We start from the raw sequence: 20851 nt of genomic DNA, 5'->3' as shown, positions 1-20851 counted from the left end.
TTCCAGCCTCCGTTTGTGATGGATAAGTGGATCGTGGGAATTTCTGGCACACAAACCGTTGACTGCACAGTAAACTATGAGGTAAGTACCTAAAAAAAGACTAGAACCACAGTAGAGTCTACATGAAATAGCGTTCTGAATGTACTTACTACATACAGTAAGATTTCTTGATGATCTCTCTAAGCCTGCATTTATTTGATCCAAAATACAGCAAAATCAGTAATATTGTGGAATATTTTCACTATTTTAAATGACTGTTTTCTATTTGAATATATTTTAATATGCAAATTATTCCTGTGATCAAAGCTAATATATGGTAATGATGCTGCAATTTAGTGCATTTAAACTATATTACATTTAAATGCAATACTGAATATCACACTGCAGTTAAAAATTATATTCAAGTTCTTTACATGTATATATTTAGTATGTTAGTCAACACATCAAAATAAGTGTATTTCTTTAAAACATGACAAAAAATGATTAAATCATAATGATTTAAAATGAAGAAACAGTCGTGAAATTGTCTCTTTAAGTAAGCTTGAGTGGCCTTTTTAATTAAAATTAGTATGAACACTTTTGAAATATATAATTTTAAGTTTCAAAGTACATTACAATTTACATCTATATAAATGTTGCCATTTAGTACATAAGCAGTATGCTTTTAATAAACTCTTTAAGTGCAACTTTCTAAACAGTGTAGAATCTGCCATCTGTATGTTAAATTTTCTAATGTGCCATTAAGGTTATAAGGGGACATGTTTAACCTGGTGCCTTGTTTCCTGCCAGGGTAATGTGAGATCTCCTAAGTGCACGAGACACGAGCACAAAGTGCAGTGGAGTCCAGACAGCGGGAGGGATGTGATCAGACCTGTAGAGCTGGTCATTGAGACAGCCCCAAGCAACAGGGAAGGTCACAACAGAAGCAGGTCCAACTCAGGTAATACAATACTGATTAGTAGAGATCTTGTTTGGTGCCATATTCAAATTAATTATTTTGAACTTTCTTTTGAAAGGCAATATAACATTATAATTGAGAACTGGGTAGTAATTGATTACATGTAATCTCAAATTAGACTTTTTATTAATAATATGATTACATATTACAATTACATATTAAGATTTTTTCATGCAATTTGGAATCAGTACCGGACTACAATTTTCAAGCAAACTACCAGTTCTGTATATATATAAATTGTAAAATTGTATTTTAAATATACATACATATGTGTGTGTGTGTCTGTGTGTACATAATATATAACATATATAACAACTATAAACATAAATTTAACAATTTTTACAGAAAATTGTACATTGTATGCAGATATCATTCAACCCTACTATCAAGTGTTTGAATGAAAAATAATAAATTAGCGTTAATTCATAGGTAAACTAACTAGTTCCTACTGAGTAATAGCTTAATGTAGGCAATATTTGCAATCTTTTTAAATTTATTTTGTATGTTTTTATTTATGTAATTTTATTTAATGTTATTTATTTAATTTTACAATTTTCCGGCTGTTGTATTTGGAAATAAAAATACTAATAGCAATTACAAACATTTGGATATCAGTGTTGCAAAAATTGCAAACCCCACATGAAATGAACAATAAATAAACCAGTTGAATTGATATTTAGTTTGACCCTCTGAGATTAAATGTCCTTTCAGCCCTATTTTGCATATCCATGGCAAATGTCTCGGTTTCTCATTCTATTATTCTGTTCCTCAATCAGGTGTTGATCCTAGATGGATTTACAGTCTGAGAATGAAGCAGTGGAGAGAGCAAGCTGCCCAGGAGTCCACAGGCAAGATGACCCTCCCTCAGTTCCTGTCCATCATCGCTAACCAATCATCATACGCCGCTGCGGTAAGGAGATCGCCCAATCGCAGCCCTCTCACTCCATGGACAGACTCGCGGAGTTCCTCTCCCACTCTTTCTGTCAAACTCTCCACCATCCATCTGGGGTCAAAGGGCAGCAGCCCATCCAGCACGACATCTGAGAGCACCCTGGAGCGAGAGCGGCCCCCTAGTGCTGGAGATAAACACAACTACCACAGAAAAGCATACTACGACCACACGTTTAAAATCAATGGAGGAGGAAGAGGAGAAGCGGAAGCCAGAAGGTTTAATCAGATGTCACAGAGAGGATCCAGAGGCTTCCAACATGCTGGACGGCCCCGAAACAACAACTCCTATATAACACCATCTAACCACCAACGCCCAATACCGGGGATGTCAGTTGTCAGCGAAGGGGTGAAGCAGAAATCGGCATCTGAAGAGGCCGGGTCTGGTGATGGGGACTGGATTAAAGTAGAAAGAAAGAAATCTAATAAACAGGAACATAAGCATCAGGAAGTGAGGCAGGGCAGAGGCCGGCTGCGCAGAGGAGGGAGAGGCGGTGGGCGTGGCCGAAGTTGAGCGCTTATAAAGCATTACACCGTGTCCTAACTACACGCGACAAGACAAGATTCCAGCAGCAAGCAATTTGTCTGTCCACACCAGACGTAATGCGACATGACAGAATCAATCAGATATCCAGTGTTGGGCAGCAACTAGTTACTAGTTACTTAGTTACTGTAATAATATTACTTTTTGCAGTAACTAGTAGTGTAACTAATTACTAATTAGATTTCAGTAATAATATTACAGTTACCATCCAGAAAACAGCTTAGTTACTTTTGATGCCTCAACCTCGCTGATTTATAATCTAACAATCAAATAATTCCTAGATTTATTTTCATAATTTTCACGACTCGCACATGCACGTGATGTCCCCAGTGCAGCAGGCAAGCTTGGAATATGGAAAAGCATACATTCAGCAGATAGAAATATTGCATTATATTGATTTTGTCAGGAAAAAAGATGATATGAACACTGTTGTGTAAGTTGTGGCTTTACTTTACTCTGGCATTACATCCCACTCACATCCCCCTGATCAGTATGTGGTACATTATATTACTATAATTAATTTTTTTTTTTTTTTGGAAAATTAAACAGTTTCTTAGAAACTTATGTGATTTGATAAAATACATAATGAAATATCATGAATATAAATGAAATATAATTGTATATGGGTAACGGATAAAGTACAGTTAGCTTCAAGCTACACATGACAATTGATGAGATTAATACAACACTTCTACTTGAATGTCACTATCGATCACTATTGAGTGTTTGTAATAACTTCTGATTGCAATCCAATGTGGATTTTGGTCAAATGATGAGGCAGAATTATGTTGTTAATAACATTCTAGAAGAATTTTATGTGGAAGATACACAGTTACAACTTCTGTGGGGTGTGAAGAAAAAGTAAGAAAAACTAGTGGTGTATCTAATTACTGTTACCAGAAAGTAATAAGTAAAGTAACAATATTACTTTTGAAAGGAGTAACTGGGTCATTCCTAGGATTCGGTAACATTTCAACTTGGAATATACATGTTTTTCAACTACATCTGATTCAAATTCTAAATACCCCACATTATTAGGCACATACCAAACCTCCAAAAAATCATATTTTCCCACCTCAGGCATTAAAGGTTTTTTTCAGCTTTAGACACCTTTTTTTCTCAACCCCGTAATGGACCAAATGGGATTGGTTTCAAAAGGATTTTACAAAGAAATTGTTATAAAACAATCTATCATAATTTTCACATTTTTATAGGACTGAAGCTGAAAATACACAAATTGTGTGTCTACGGTCTCTTTAATTTTCTAAAAAATATTTTTAATTTAAAATTTTAACTAAAACCACAATTCTTATCATGTAAGATAGTAATCAGCAATAAATAATTTTGTTCTTAATTGTCTTCCCTATATTTTTCTAAAAATATTAATGTGATGGGGTTGAAGACTGTAACACATTTGAAGAGATACATTGCCTGAAATTTAAATTTTTGCCTTTGTTTTGCTCTCATAGTGTCCCCTTGTTTCTGAGTCAACATATCTGCATGCCCAACATTGTCTTTCTGCTGAAAATCTGGGTGCAATTTCTGATGTATGATGCTTGTCAACGTTTAAGTGGATATATTACACCAAATATTCTGTTTAAAACAAAAATATGAGTTGTCATGTTTTTGGAGTATATATATATATTTACTGAAACCATGACTATTTTATATTTTTTCATTAAAATTATGAATAAATGAAGCAAATGAGAAATACATATATTTGTGACAGGGTTGAGTGTGACGGGGTTGTGATTTTTCACTCAAAATGGCCTCTGCTGCTCATGTAGCGTAGGAGAGTAGACCATATATGGCAGCAATAAAATAAGTACATTGTATATACTTATGGATTAAAATAAAATGCTTAATTATATGTGATGGGGTTGAGTGGTTAAACTTGACAGTACCCTCCCTGACTAAAACATGCCTCAAAAAGTATGATACTACTAACTATTTTCTGCACTACTATTAAAGAGACCTGAATGATGCCATTTCAGGTCAATTATGTCACATATGGGTGGAGTCTAAATAATTATGGGCGTAGAATTGTTAGTGTGACGGGGTTGAGTTCAGACTGAGGAACATAACTTTAAAGTCTATTTTTTATCAAATATTTTTTACAAGAAAGGAACATAAATAAATGCTTACATTGTTGCCAAAAATCACAGACACTATGCACATTTTGTTAAAAAGTACAAACTCAGTGAAGTGCCTCAGGGACATGACAAAATGCTTGGTTTAAGATAGATATAAGACATTATTTTATGCAAAAAAATATAAAAATACAGTAATTATTTGTATTCATTATAATGGGCATCCCAAAGTCTTGTGAAAAGCTTCTAACAATTAATTTCGGTGAACCACCACTTTAGAAATTTTGAGGGACTGAAATATTACAGAATCCCAGGAATGACCCAACTAGTAATGACTAATATATTATATTCTTTGAGTAACTAGCCCAACACTGCAGATATCACAGCCAATCGAAACCGTGTGTGGGCGGGTTCTCTCTGGAAGCTCACTGCCCTCCCAACGAAATACGTTTATAATCTAATTCATAAATATTAAATCTTTTAAAGATTTTTAAATGTACATACTGAGTAACTGATACCATCTTTGTTATGGAATATGCTTGTTGGTTTGCAGTTTTATAATTTAATTTGTATGTTGTTGTTCCAGGACGTCACAATAAAAGGTATCTTTTCCATGTCAATCTGTGTTTTTGTCCTAACTAGCCTAACTACTAAATTTCTATTTTACAAGCGGTTTCTATTTCCATGACGTCGCAGCTGGAACAACAACATACAAACTAAATGACAGTAGATAATCTTAGGTGATTATGCTCTTTATTAAAAGTTGAATGTGTCTAATGTGATTTTTTTTACCTTATAGCCGTACCGAAAGCAACAACAGATAGTTTACCTCAGATTTTTAAATTAAACCAAACATGTACATTAAAACTACCAACACAATGCGAACCAACAAGCATTTTCCATGACAAAGATGGTATCAGTTACTCAGTATGTACATTTAATTATGTTAAAAATGTTTGATGTTTATGAATTCGAACAGAGGTCACCAAACTTGATCCTGGAGAGCCTTGATTCTTGGAGTTTAGCTCCAACTTGCCTCAACACACCTCCCTGGAAGTTTCAAGTAGTAAGACATTGATTAGCTTCTTTAGGTGTGTTTGATTAGGGTTAGAGCTAAACTCTGCAGGACACCGGCCCTCCAGGACGGTCTGGTGACCCCTCAATTAGATTATAAACTTTAGTTGCGAGGGCAGTGTGCTTCCAGAGAGAGCCCGCCCACACAAGCATTTGGTTGTGATATTTGATTGATTTTGTCACGTCGCGTTGTCGCATTGCATGTAGTGTGTACACCCAAATTGCTTGACGCTGGAATCTTGTCGCGTTGCATGTAGTTAGGACACCGTGTTAGAAGGGGTTGATATTTAATCACATTTGATCCACTGTAAGGGCTGGAGAGTTGGTTTATATCCAAAGCACTTAACCCCAGTTGTTCCTAGGGATTCAATAAAAGCATCTTCTAAATTGACACTGATAAAGGGTAAAAGTTCACCATGAAATGGATATACTTATCTTAAATATCATAAATTATGCATTTTCTGAAAAAAAGCTTTTTCATAGTTGACATTGCCTTTCCAGGTTTTAACTTTTGTTTCTTTTTAAAGAGTTTCTTATGCATTTGAACTATGCTAAACACTTAAGTGATGATCATAACAGAGGATTTTTTTCTATTAAACTGTTTCAGGCAAACATGGTGATATTGTTATATTTTATTATGAGGACTATTTCATTTATATGATATTAAAGATTTATTTATTATATTGGTGGAATTTTGAACTTTTGTCAATTTATAAGATATTAATAAAATATAAACTTGAAATGAACTGCTTGTTTGATCTCATCAGTATTTCGCGCGATTTATGTGTCCTTATGCAAATGAGCTCTGAGGTTTGGCGCCACAGCTAAAGATCCTGTAAGTGCATGTAAAGCTAAATAGACATGGTTTGTTTCACCTTTATTCATATAACCTAGGATTTGTAAGACAATTATATTAACAGGTGTATACTCAACTCATAATGAAATGGATGATGCAGTTCTTGAATCTTCAGCCTATTCGATTGCGTTACTTTATAAATTTTACGGAGCTTCCAGGACTCGCGTGTGGCGCGGAAGAGAGTCACGCCTCTTCAAGAATTACCCGCCAACCTCCAGTCTAAACTCAGCGCCACGGGACTGAGAAACACACATTCACAGCGGACTCAGGCACGGTATAAACTCACACCCCCTCAAATCACTTGAACTCAACACGATGCGCTCCAAGGTACAGTAAAACCTATCAGCTTTTGTTTTCTATCGACTTGCAAGAACAGTTGCTGTTGTGTGTGTGGGTTTGTGTTTATGAATGAATGAATGAATGCTCTCGTGGCGTGTGTAAAGTTTGTTTCAACTCTATAAAACAGTGGAATTAACAGTTCAAACTATTCTGAACGATTGATCGTGTTATTTCTTTGTCGGGGATATACATTTATTAGACCGTATGTTTGTTTTTCAAGTGTTTGCTGGTTTAGTGAACTTGTAGGCATGTGTTTAGTGGGGGCAGGGGTCGCCCCAATCTTCACAAAGCAACAGTTAATCAGTACTTTTCTGTAAAGTAATATTCATCAATATTATGAAAACTTTTTTACTGTTTGTTGACCGACTGAAGTTTAAATAAAATTTATTAACGTTATACAAATAACTTGTTCTTACAAGAAAAAAAAAAAAAAAAAAATGTTTTGAATGCAATGATGCACTTTTTAAGTGGTTAAATGTGTAACTTATGCCTAGCATTCTAGTAACAGAGTTGGCTTCACTTTTACTTCTCACCCATCTGCACTCCTTTATTTTATATTTTATGGTTTCCAGTGTTTACCCACTTTAAATTGTCATTTTTTTCTGTTCTAAGGAAAATTGGAAACAAAAACAGGCCTAGTAGTTTTTCTAAGCTGCATGTCTGAAATTGCTCTCTATGGAAACCCCAGACTGAGCTGAGCAGGTTTATATGGTGTATTTGCTGGACTCTTTGTCAATGTTTTGTCTGTTGTTGTGTGCAGAGGCAGCAGGCGTCTCCCCCCTCCACCAGAATGAATCTGCGCAGTTACAGGAGCACTGCTGCGCTTCCCATGGAAACCTCCTCCTCCTCTTCCTCCTCAGATGACAGCTGTGACAGTTTTGGATCTGATGGTTTTGGGACCTCGGTATGACCTTACAGATGCCCAAAAGATCAAAGACCGTTCTTTATACCTCCCTCTTAAAGTCATTTGATGATAATGTTTTGGATTGCTTTTTATAGAAGAGACCGCTGAGACAAACGAGAAGATCTGCTCCGAGTGAGAAAGTGTTTAACGTTTTACCTGTGACGGAGGAAGAGGATGCGTGCAGCGGTTTTGAGAACGACCTGAACAACAACATGACTGAAATGGTTTGTAAACCACAGGAAACACTTCAGTCTCTGCTTGTTGCTTTATCATATGCTGGTTTTTGAAAGGATGAATATGTTAAATTAATCAAGTGGTTTTTCCTCACAGAAAATGGACTCCGATTCTGAGGCCTGTTCGCCTCCCAGAAAAACTCGCAAATCATTCACACTCAGAGTAGCAATGAAGTTCCCAAACAAACGGGCCAGTCCATCAAAACCAGTGTCGCCTGGGTCCAAACCCGGCCCTAAACCCAAAGTCCCTGAGTCTGACCCTGAGGGAGAGAATTTCATGCTGAAGAGAGCGCTGAACATCAAAGAGAACAAAGCTATGGTGAGGAAGTCAACTTCTACACGCATGCACTCTTAAAAATAAAGGTGCTTCAGAAGGTTCTTCACAGGGATGCTATAGAAGAACCATTTTTAGTACCACAAAGAACCATTCAGTCAAAGGTTTTTTAAAGAACCGTCTCTTTCTTACCTATTTGTAATTTGGAGAACCTTCTTTCGCCTTAATGTTTTTTTGTTTAAAGGTAACTCCGTATGTATCCAACCCTGGATATTAGTATGCATTTATCTATTTGCTGTTTGAATGTAATTCTTATGATGATAATCTTCATTATTTTGAAGTGAGTTATGATTAGTTTGAGTATGAATCCAGTTTTAACAGAATTGCGATCTCTTCCTTGTAGCTTGCTAAGCTAATGGCAGAGCTGGATAAGGTTCCTGGACTCATTCCCAGGAAGGCTGCTTTGTCACAGAGCAATACGGTAAGACTTCAGAGTACTGTTATTAATATCTTCTTTTTTTTTTCTTTTTTTTTTAATACAACTACTGATGATAAAATGTATACTAACAATTTATTTATAACAATTACTATAAATTACTTATTAGTTTGAATTTATTAGCATTAATAAAATTGAAGAAAACAAATTAATTAAATAATACTTATTTTATCATTGAGCAATACAATGCTACTAATTTGGATTATTATTAGTTTGTTTTACCTTGATTTGTTTGAATGTTCCCCTTCTCTCTGTACAGCCTCGCCGTGTTCCTCGGCGCTCTCTGGACCCCAGCACCACTCGCCGGAGAAACCCAGAGCGAACGTCCCGTCCTCACACACGCTCACGGTCACTGGTGGATGGACCACCCTCCCCTCTTCCAGAAGATGAGTCCGAGGACAAGTACAGCCTGGTCCGCAGAAACAGAAATGACGACGATGATGACTATGAAGAAGAGGTGCGTTTTGGCCTTTAGTTAAGATCGAGACATTTGTTTCCTGTGTGCTAAAATTATAAACTACTGTTCAAAAGTTTGGGTTGGTGAGAGTGAAATATTACAATTTATGTATTTTAAATGTCTCCAGGTTTCAACAGTAACAGAGTTATGTAACCGGTTTTTTTTTTTTTTTTTTTTTTCAAGTAACTATTAAAGTAACGCATTACTTTAAAATTTGAAGAAAATATGAGTTATAAGTTACTTTGTTTTTCCATTTATTCACTGACACCTCTCCTGTTGGAGTGTTGAGAGAAATTGGGATTGAGGTGCAGAGGCACTTCCTTCAGCCTGACGCTTATTCAGTTCACTTTTGGTGTGACTTTACAGTTGTCAGAAATATAACTTTGTTTTTGTTAAATATAAGCAAGCCCAACTCGGGTGACAAAGTAGCAAAAAAAGTAACAATGCATTACTTTCTATAAAATAATTTGGTAAATTACCCAAATAGTAATGCAATATTGTAATGCATTACTTTTAAAAGCAACTTTCCCCAACACTGGTCGCTTCAGTGTCACATGGTCCTTCAGAAATCATTATAATATGCTGATTTGCATTGTTTTATCAATGTTGAAAACAATGTCTTTACTGTCTCTTTTCAGCAAGAATGCGTTAGTTAATTTCTTTGAAAAGGAAAAAAATCTCACTGTCCCCAATCTGAGCAGTGAACAGCAGTGCACATGCAGTCTCAAGTTTTCATATTTATTTTGTCTTGTAAAATTAAGGTGAGTGCCACTGTATTGATTTTTACTTTTTATTTTCCTGCCCGTGTGTGAGCAGAAAGAGCCACGTCGGCGCAGCTATAACAGCAGTCTGACAATTCCTCATGTCGTGAGGCCTGTGGAGGAAATCACTGAGTCTGAACTGGACAACATCTGTGTGAACGTCAGAGAGAAGATTTACAACCGGGCCACTGTAAGTCTCCTTCAGCATGATGCTTTTACCATCACAACAGCTGTTCCATACCCAAGCCTTCATTTCTCAGCTCGTTTGAAGTGCTGTAGACTCTTCATGACTGTGTGGGCTGTGCTTTTGTCCATCAGGGATCCACCTGCCATCAGTGTCGACAAAAAACAACCGACACCAAGACCAACTGCCGCAACCCAGAATGCGTGGGAGTTCGCGGGCAGTTCTGCGGGCCTTGTCTCAAGAACCGATATGGAGAAGATGTCCGTGATGCTCTCCTGAACTCGGTTAGTGACGTTTCCAATCAGTCTTATGCACATTGTGAAAGCATTAGCGCTGGGGTGCGTTTCCCAAATGCATCGTTAGCCAACTATGGTCACAAGTTCTGTCGTTACCAACATGGTTCAACGATTTGGTTTTTACCGAAACAATAGTTCAAACGGACATTCGCAAACAGCGTCGCAAACTTGCATGGTGGTTAGAAGCATAGTTTTTTTTTTTTTTTGTTAGTAAGTCCTATGGGCTTAAATATGTTCTTGGGCACACTAAGCAAGCTAACATGCAGTACAATCTATATATTAATTTCTATCTAAATATAAATGCATTTGAATCTATGTATTTTCAATAAGCTCTGTTTTTGAAGATTGAACGTGCATAAATATGGGAACCCCAGAGTATGACGTAAGAGGGAACCTGCGATGAATCAAACATCAAATAAAGCAAAATGATGGGGAACAAAAAATTGTAAATTAGTCATCAGGTGCCCTGTTCAATACAATTAATTGGTTAAATAGCAGAAGTTATTTCTCCACCACATGTGTGTGACGTCATTTAACAATGGCCCTATGATGTTGAACTAATGTGGTTCAAACGATGGAGATGCAACAGTGTTCGGGAAACAGTTGTGACTAGCTAGTTAGTTTACACAACAATGCATCGTATGATGGTTGGATGGTGTTGCTGAGATGTGTTTTCTTCTAGGAGTGGCTTTGCCCCCCGTGCAGGGGCATCTGTAACTGCAGTTTCTGCCGTGCCAGAGAGGGCCGCTGCGCTACAGGTGTGCTCGTGTACCTGGCCAAGTACCACGGCTATGACAATGTCCACTCGTATCTGAAAAGGTAATGGGATTTTGTAGTAACTTAATTTGTATATTAAATATATATATATTTATATTTAATTTTTTTCATTTAAAATAACTGATTTCTTTTTTAATATATTTTAAAATTAATTTGTTCCTGTGATTTGAAAATTGAATTTTTAGCATCATTACTGCAGTCTTTAGTGTCGCATGATCCTTCAGAAATCATTCTAATTTTTTTTTTTTTTTTTTTTTCGGTTTCTTTGAATGGAAAGTTCAGAAGAAAAGCATTTATCTGAAAAATCCTTTGTAACATTATAAATATCTTTCACTTTTGATCCATTTAAAGCATCTTTGCCAAGTAAAAGTATTAATTTCCATAATTTCTTTCCCAAAACAATTATACTGACTTCAAGCTTTTGAAAGGTATAGTGTATAATGTTACAAAAGCTTTTTATTTCAGATAAATGCTGATCTTTCTATTCAAAGAGTCTTGAAAAAAAATGTACTGAATAATAATGAAAATGTTTATTTAACAGTAAATCAACATATTAGAATGATTTCTGAAGAATAATGGGACACTAAAGACTGCAGTAATGATGCTGAAAATTTAGCTTTGATCACAGGAATAACAATTTTAAAATGTATTCAAATGAAGTAAATTTAAAATGAAATATTTCACAATATTACTGCTTTTGCTGTGTTTTGGATCAAATAAATGCAGGCTTGGTGAGCAGAAGAGACTTCTTTAAAAAACATAAAAAATCTTACTGTTCAAAAACTTTCAGTGTATGTGTCTAGACTGCATTTTAAAGCATCAAAGCTGTTTTATGTACACTCACTAAATTCTGGGACTTTTTTCCATGTTTTGTCAGTCACTTGGCTTTCGGGTGAATCTATGAAAATGTAACCGTGACCTCTGACATTTCTCCACAGTTTAAAGAAGGAACTGGAGGAAAGTGAATAAAATGGTTGCCATGTTCGGCAGAATCCAACCAGAATCCAACGTCGTCCTCAAGTGTCTTAATTGATGTATGATTCTCAGAGCTTCCTAAACCCCTTAAACCTGCTGCAGGTTCAGTTTGAGTAGACAGTTATGAGTTGTCTACATGAAATCCTTAAGTTTGCATTGTTTTAAATGTAGTCTTTTTCAAAGGGAGTGTTTTTATCTCTGTACTGTATTGGCTGCAATACTTGTTCTCTTTGCTGTTTTTACCCTGATTTTTCCAATCTGTAGGTTCTTTAGATGCTGTTAAAACTGCACAATGTACTGCTGTCATACTTGAATAAAATGTGTGCTTTCTAAGTTCTGTTGTCTTTATGCATCAATGGAGGGGAAAATATTTGTTCATCTTGGTTTTGTTCTTTGAAAACCTTTTTATATCAATTTTAACAAGTTGTGGTGTAATGTTAATGTTGTCCCTTACATCTTCAATAGATGTATTTAATTATTAATAAATATTAGTGCTGTCAAATGATTAATTGCATCCAAAATAAGTTTGTTTACATAATGTGTGCTGTTTATTTTGATATATATAAATACACGCATGCATATGTTATGTTCAGATATTAAATATAGTTATAAATTGTATGAATAAAAATATATACTGTACATGTAAATATTTTCAAAATATGTAACGTGTTTATATAGGCAGCCGCATAATTAATACACACAGTACACGTATAAACAAACTTATCTTTGTTGCAATTAATCGTTTAACAGCACTACTGATGAGATGTACCATCTAAACTAGTGTAGTTATGTAACTAAATTATATTTTTGTTATATATAAATGTTAAACTCTTAATATTTTGGGGGGTAGAATATCCTAATCTTCATCTAGTTAAGTCACAAACAACTGGCAAAGCTATTGGGCCTGATTTTGGGGAAAGAGTGGTCCTTGGTCTTTTTTCTTTTTTTTTTTTTAAGCTACCAACATGTCTGTTAAACAACACTGACAGTCTTTATTTTACGGAGTTTTTTTTTTTTTAATTGGCTTCGTCAAGACACTTTTTTGCAGTTAAATCCTCAAGACAGTTGTACTAATTTGATAGTTTTCATTTCATGAAAACATAATAAAAGAGGTGTGTTTATAGACTGTGACGCCCACAAAAAAAAGAGCATCAGGAGTTTGAGTTCCCATATTTACCAAATTAATGGAAACCTCCTCTTATCAGAACAACCCCTGCCAAGCATTTCATATTACAGCAGCGAGCCCGCCTCGACATCTATTTCAGCAGAAATTCAATCAGAAATTAATATTGTTGTGATTTGAGCATGCCCTTCGCTCTTGCCCCTCTGTGCCCCTGTGGGTTAAGAGGGCATAAGGAGGGGGATGGTGGGGGGGCTATTACCACGACCCCCTAGCAGAGCACTGTGATATACTGCAGTCTGCTCGTATCCCTCATTAGAGAGCTGCCACTAATGGTGTGGAAATAATTAGCAGACTCTAATGGGAAATCTTATACCTGTGAATCATTTTTCCCTGTTAAAGCTCTTTCATGACCATCAGCTCACATGTTCTTTGCTTTTTTCTCTCATTCAGACTTAACGATTTTCTGACTTAAAACCCTGCTTATGCAGCTTTTGGGCAGTCATAGCATGCTGTTGTATGCAAGTACCATGGTATTACCATCATTGTACCACCAATTAAGTTTGTGGGAGGGTGCTGTGTGAAGCTATGAACTGTGATAGATGCTTTCTTACCCAAAATGTCCACAGTACACATGCATTTTTAGTCTTGTTGAACATCACGAGATCTTGATCAGTGGTGCAGGTAGATAAAGGGGCGCCTGCAGGAATTAATCTGAGGGTATGGGGAAAAAATTCAGATTTAAACACTAAAAAGTTAGATATAAGCTAATTTTACAAATTGAACTCTGAGAGAACTGTTCATTTTCTTGATTATTAGTTTTAGCAATCATGTAACTGTTGCACTTCTGTAAGACTTACCAAACGACCACTGAGGTATCAGTCCACATAAGCAGTGTCTCTACAAGTTTAAAACGTTTTCAAACAAAAACTGCAAAAAGCAATGAAATGGACAAAGACCTCCATCTAGTATGTTCACATAGGAGAACAACTGAAAAACACAGCGCGTATACACACACTTTCGCTGTGAATGGCCACATATTCACATGAACCAATAGGCCAATAACGTTATCTCTTGAAAATTAGCTTTGTTTCAGTATCCACTTCATCCAGCGTTGTTTGTTATGTGTTCTTAAGTATCGCAAAACCAGTGTTGGGGACTAACTACTTGCATGTAACGGAGTTACGTAATTTAATTACAAAAGAAATGTAATACTAGCAAAAAATGTGTTAAATTAGATGCTTATGAAAATTATAAAGGGGGTTAATCTGAATATTTTCACACACACAGGCACGTGCATTGATTTATTTCCCAAATTGCATGTTTATTCGATAATTTGGGTTTATGTATTATATTTGAAGATTAACAGTTTTTTTTCTCCGAGGCATTGTTATGCCAATGTTTCCTGTCATAGCTATGCAAATATTTGATTTAAAAAAAAAAAAAAAAAAAAAAAATTCTCATAGCTATTAAACTATATATCTTATTAGGATTTTAAATCAATAGGCTATTTAACATCAGAACCGACTCAAAGTAAAACAAGGTGCTAAAGTCTGATTTTGTGGTGACTGTGTTTTAAAATGAATTATTTATCTTAATTCAAGTGATGAAAGATTTTGAAAGTCTGATAGTAATCAGTGTTGAGTCCTACTCTAAGGTTAACCCTGCCTGCTTTAAATGTTTCAAAATGAATAATGAGAGATTAAGAAAAGTAAAAGTAGGCTAATCAAATGTAATCAGTTACATTACTTTAATAAAGGAATTGAAATAGTTACACTACTTATTACATTACAAATAGTGTAACTTAACCTGTAACCTAAACATTTCCAAAGCAACCTTCCCAACACTGCTCAAAACTGTCTGTTTGTTTTACTGACTGAGAAATGATTGATGAATGATTCGAATCAGTCCGAATCGATTCAGAATGATTGACCGACTCACTGAATCAAAAGTGTGACTGATTCAACGACTGGCATCGGTTCAGTAAACAGAAACACGGGACACAGATGATAGCGTTTCTCAGGTCAGTTTCGGAGACATAGCTTCGTCAGAAAATCAAATAGTAGACTTTATTGAAACTATCACAGTTTTATATAGTAGCCTAGTTGAATGGTATTTAGTCAGGGATTACTGGTACTGTGGTGATTTGTATAATGGGAGTAACATGACACGTCTGGTCTGGTCTAATGTCATGTTTCATGCCCATTTTCCCCAGAATGCAGTTTTTAATTCTGAGAGTGAATCTGCAGGAAACAAACGCTTCAAAAGTATTTATTTGCATAATAAAGATGCACTCGAAAATACTGGTATTAAATACCAATGATCATCCACTTTAGGGTGATGAATATTTAGGGAAATAATTGTTTACGACGCTCGAGCGTCGAGCTGATCTGGTAATCAGGCTATGAAATACAATATTTATTCATTAGAGCGAACTTAATGAGGCCTCGCGGCGCTAATTATGAAAAGCAGCGTAGCGCTAAATGAGCGCGAGAGAGACGGCGCGTGCGAGGGAGCGCGAGCGCGCACGCGCTTTTCTTACCTGTTTCCCGCGCTGCGGGGTCAGTGTTGGGCACCTGCGTGATTATATGCGAGGGCCCCATAAACACTGCAGCAATGCAGCACAGTCTGGCAGAGACCGCAGTGGCCCTGACTGCTGCTGTATCCGTGATTAATAATTATGTGGAATATTGAGTATTTATTATGGGCCCTTTTCATTGCGCATTGTTCAGACGTGTGCTTCTGTTTGCCTCTTGAGAAGAGAGACCAGAAGAGCAAATTGCTCACACAATCTCCCGCAGTTAAACATTGATTGAAAGAGCAGGAGGAAGAGAAGGGGTGAAATTAGATTTCTAGCTAGTTTATAGGAGAACACAGAGTATAATAAGATATATATTTGACAGGAATTACAGAATTTTAATGCACTAAAATATACTAGGATGCATCTTATGCTCCTTTAGGTCTCACATTGAGAGTGACAAATACCTTCTATTCATGGAACACTGCCTTAAAAACTCAACTATTACTGTCAACAATAATAATAATAACCATCAACACTATCATCAAAAATAATAAGATAATCAAAAATAATTATGTTTTTTCACTGATAAATGTAAAAAATTCTTAAGAATAGCAAGCATATTATTGCAGTTTATGCAGTATGTTTACTGTGCAGTTTGCACATTTTCTGTATAGATGCATAAAATGGTAAAAAAAAAAGAGTTCCACTTTCCATTTGCAATGGGACTATGAACAAAGGTAATTACAGTCACAATTTTAACATTTATTTTAATAGTATATTTTTTTTCACAATAACAACAATAATGATAATAATTATATAATATTAATTATAGATAAATATTATTATTATTATTATTTTAACTAGTAGGCAGCATGTACTGTATTCAGTAAAGAGCAAGCAAGTAGTGCATTCTGAAGTATTAGTCTATTCTCAATCCAGAAAAAAAAGAAAAAAATCATGACTGATATTACTTCTGGTTCATCTGTCACACTGGAAATGGAAGGTCAGGTGCACTGTTTTCATGATTTAGCAAATGCATTAAATCATTTGACATGCATACATATTATTTGCATACTATGCACAATGTGCGTAATGGGCGCTGCAGTAACAGTAGAGCGCTGTGGAAGCAGAGCTCTCTGGACTGGATCGTCTGAGGATGCTGGGATTGTATGACAAGTCCCCATCAGCACTAGTCCAGCTCTGCGTGCTGATGCTAACACCAGCTCATGTCAGAGACGTTATCAGAGAGAGACGGCCGACTGCAGTGGTTCCATCTCACAGGAAATTGCCAACTCACCCCAACAAAAGAAAGCACAAGTGCACTCACAGTGCAGTCCTCAGAGCAAGCCAGATAAGATGACATTATAAATAGTGAATTTCTAGAGACGGGGGTGGTGGGGGGGCTGAACTTCTCAATTCTCTCACTCTCTCTCTCTGCTTCTCTCTCTACTGACATTAAGGCTATTTGGGAGCAGTTTGAAAAAGTACCTCACATCTTGAATAATATCACAGGGGGATGTATGTGATAATATATAGATTTAGAAATAAGATTTTTTTAAAAGTGAGTACATTTAGGGCATATTCTCTTTTACAGCCACAATGCTAAAATATTAAACACAATTATATATGGAGCATTACTCCGTACTAAAATATGATTGTTTTCAGCTTACAACTCAATAGAAATAAATATATAGAGAGAGCATTTAAGTTTGAGCTGAGGTTTGATTCATTCCTGAGGTGTCTGTGTGAGGAGGTGCAGTGTTGCTCCTGAAGGGGGAGCTCTGATACAGGACACTTTCTGAAGAGCAGTCCTCACACCTGTGTCACATAGAGCTGGACTGGCTGGACATTAAACCCTTATATTATGGTCTGAATTGTGTGAGTGCATATAAACCTCATATTTGTAGTCTAAAATGACATCAGCAACCAGGAGGGTTTCAGCCACCAAAAGGGAAATGATATTTTAGGTTAGACAGATTGCTGGTCAATGAAAACTCATAATGGTGACCCTTTAGTTGGATCCAAATAAATAAATTAAAAGTAATATCAAATAAGAAATGTTTAAAAAGGCTGTTATATTTAAAGAACATGTTTCCAGTTGTTCAGTTGCTATAAGTGCCATCTGAAATGGTTTAGGTTCAGTAATTTTACTCTAATTGCAATGTATAGGTCCTTTTCTATGCAAATAAAGTGAAATAACTGAACACGAATATAGGAGCCAGATGAAGAAAATAGAAAATTATAGAAAATTTCAGACGGCCAGAGGCTTTTGCATCTGAACTCTTCATATACATTTACTTGATAACTTGTTTTGTGAGAAACTGAAAAAAAGCAGTATGTTGAGATAAATAGATCTTGATTTAAGAACAAGTAAATCACTTATTTTGCAGGTACAGTAAAAGTTATGGTTATTTCCATATATTTCCATATTCTATTGGTTGGGAACCAAGGTGTTCAAGCCTTAGGCTATTTTTGTAGGCTGAATTAAAAAGTATTGGAGATTGGTTAGAAATTGTATTTTTATACTTTGAAGTATCACTAATACAGCTCATTGTGTGCTTCATCATATTTTGCGAAGGTGTTGTTCCCTTGAATTTACCCCCTGAACGTTCTTTACTTGGTCATACATATACAATAATTCAGAGTATTTTAATGCACTAAAATGCAGATCACTCAAAAGTATTATTATTTTTTGTTTGCAAACAAGAATATAATATATATAAACAAGACAAAGCACATCTTATGGAGTTGTGAGATTCTCAATTACATAAAATCAGTTTCACAGTAATTAAACCTAAGGATGATAATTATTATTAATCAATCTGATGCGCTACTGCAGATCTATGTCATAAGCTTTTTAGATTCTGAATGAAACAAGAGTAAAATAGTTAAGTTAACCTGTCCCACTTTATATTAGGTGGTCTTAACTACTATGTATTTACATTTAAATGAGTCGTTTGATACAATGCACTTATTGTGTACATGTCTTCACATTGCACTTCAATTTACATGAAAATACCAGCATGCAATTACATCTGTATTTAATTTCTGTAATTACTTAAATAATTACACTGTTGACCCATCCCTTACACCTTAACCCACCCTTAAACTAACCCATACCCAAACCTGTCTCTAACCTTAGCCATATCCCACCTCAATAGTAGCAGAAGTGTTTTGTAATATAATATGAACACAGTAAGTACACTGTACTTATTTTTTGATGTAAGTTCATAGTAGTTAAGGCCACCTTATATAAAGTGGGACCTGAACAACAATTCTTGCAAATGATAAGTAATATTTCTTATGTTTTGTTTGTGCATGAATGCGGTGGCTGTGCTGGGCTGTGTGGAGTTATGCAGGAATGTAATATCTGACCGTAAGAGAGAGCGAGAGCAATGGCCGGGTTTTATTGAGCTCATCTGTTACTCTCTCAGCTGTGATGTGAGGCACTCGTAAGCTTCATTAGTTTTTACCTCATTAATCTACTCTCTCATAACCTGTAACACACAATTCACCTCAGTTCATTAAACAGCACCAGAGGCCTCCATTCATATAAATATATACTATATGATAAGAATTGTTCGAAAACAAACAAGTAAACATTTCATTCACTTTATTTTACCTCAGTTACTCAATTGTTATGAGTGTTTAATGAGATATTGTAAACATTTGACTAATTTTAAATATTTAAAATTGATCTAATAATGAAATGAAGTTTTGGCAACATTCTTATGCACTCTCCACTCTCTCAATTAAAACACACAAGACATGCACTTTTATAAAAGATAAAAAATATAATATACATTAACATAATATAAAATGCTAAGTTTTCTGTTAAAAGAAGTTAATAGAATATATATATATATATATACACACACATACATACATATATTATTTATTTATTCATTTAATTAAATATTACAATTATTTGCACAATTTATTTACCCAATATAGTCACTTATGGGTGATCGATTTTTTTTATCTTTCTTTTTGCATCACATACTCAGACAGAATAATACAGAAATATTTTTTCTTCCCAAATTATTATAATTTTTTGTAAATAAGATTCTGTCCGAGTGTACAGAAAGGAGGTGATGTCCAATCTATCTATCTATCTATCTATCTATCTATCTATCTATCTATCTATCTATCTATCTATCTATCTATCTATCTACAATGTAAAAAGTGGTAAATTGTTACCTTATAGAGTTATTTCTAACTGGTTTAAGACATAAAAATAAGTTTTATTGGAATAAACTGATGTATAGAGGTTGGTTTAGCAATCAAATATACTTCAAAGTTTTCTGTAAGTCTTATATAATAAGGATTCTAATTGAATGTAACCAGTGCCTCTGCTTTGAGAACACAAGTTGATTTCTGGAAAACAGGGCCGCAGCGTGTTGACTGAATTCTCCCAAAATCCCAGAAGTAATGCATTGTTTAAAAACCCCTAATATATCCCAGAGCTAAAATAATTTAAATAATACATTAAAAATTGTCACAGGAAAAAAATGTAATTGCAAAATATCAAATTACACCCTGGAGCTTGATTCTTTAACCAAACATGCTCTGGCTGGTTAGGTTCTGTCACAGAGGACCAGGCTGCCACACACACATTAATTTCTCCTCTCTCAGAGGCAAGAAAACAATTAGGTGTCTGGAAACGCATTTCACCATCAGCCAATTGACACAGTTTTGGACTTATCACAGGGGCAACTGTCTGCGGAAGGGCGAGAGACAAAGTCATTACAGTCAGACTTCTAGGAAAAGCTCAGGATTTAAAAACATTTCAATTAGGAGTGACGCTAAATAGCCTAATGCAGTGATTTTCAACCAGCGTGTCGTGACCCAGGTCTGCAAATAACTGAATGCAAACAAACCACGTAATCATTCATTGATACATAGGATAGCTAAATAATTGAACTTAATTTTTTTAAAAATTCCAGTATATTTTACATTTGACATCAAAGGCCATGTGTGCAATCTGCAGTATTTTGGTACAAATGTATCTGTCACATGTTAGACACTAGACAAATTAAGCAGA

General features: G+C 35.4%; 2 protein-coding genes across 2 annotated transcripts in view; both read left to right on the top strand.

Moving 5' to 3' along the window:
• The window catches only part of LOC306876200 (mitogen-activated protein kinase kinase kinase 20-like), a 43014-nt gene extending 38305 nt beyond the window's left edge, over positions 1–4709 (top strand). Inside the window, exons 18-20 of the mRNA XM_079427199.1 lie at positions 7–81; positions 790–940; positions 1735–4709. Coding sequence (XP_079283325.1) covers positions 7–81; positions 790–940; positions 1735–2420 — 912 coding nt within the window. The 3' untranslated portion in view covers positions 2421–4709. The remainder of the gene's footprint in view (positions 1–6; positions 82–789; positions 941–1734) is intronic.
• Positions 4710–6434: 1725 nt separating this feature from the next.
• Positions 6435–12940, top strand: LOC306876199 (cell division cycle-associated protein 7-like). Its single transcript, XM_079427198.1, has 10 exons — positions 6435–6797; positions 7570–7713; positions 7809–7937; positions 8044–8265; positions 8624–8701; positions 8976–9173; positions 9990–10124; positions 10253–10402; positions 11097–11233; positions 12130–12940. Exons 1-10 carry the CDS (start codon positions 6786–6788, stop codon positions 12158–12160), a joined length of 1236 nt encoding a protein of 411 aa, XP_079283324.1. The 5' UTR covers positions 6435–6785; the 3' UTR covers positions 12161–12940.
• The last annotated feature ends 7911 nt before the right edge of the window (positions 12941–20851 follow it).

The sequence above is a fragment of the Barbus barbus genome (genome assembly GCF_936440315.1).
Source record: "Barbus barbus genome assembly, chromosome: 10".
Lineage (NCBI taxonomy): Eukaryota > Metazoa > Chordata > Actinopteri > Cypriniformes > Cyprinidae > Barbus > Barbus barbus.
This window is presented reverse-complemented; position numbering and strand designations above follow the sequence as displayed.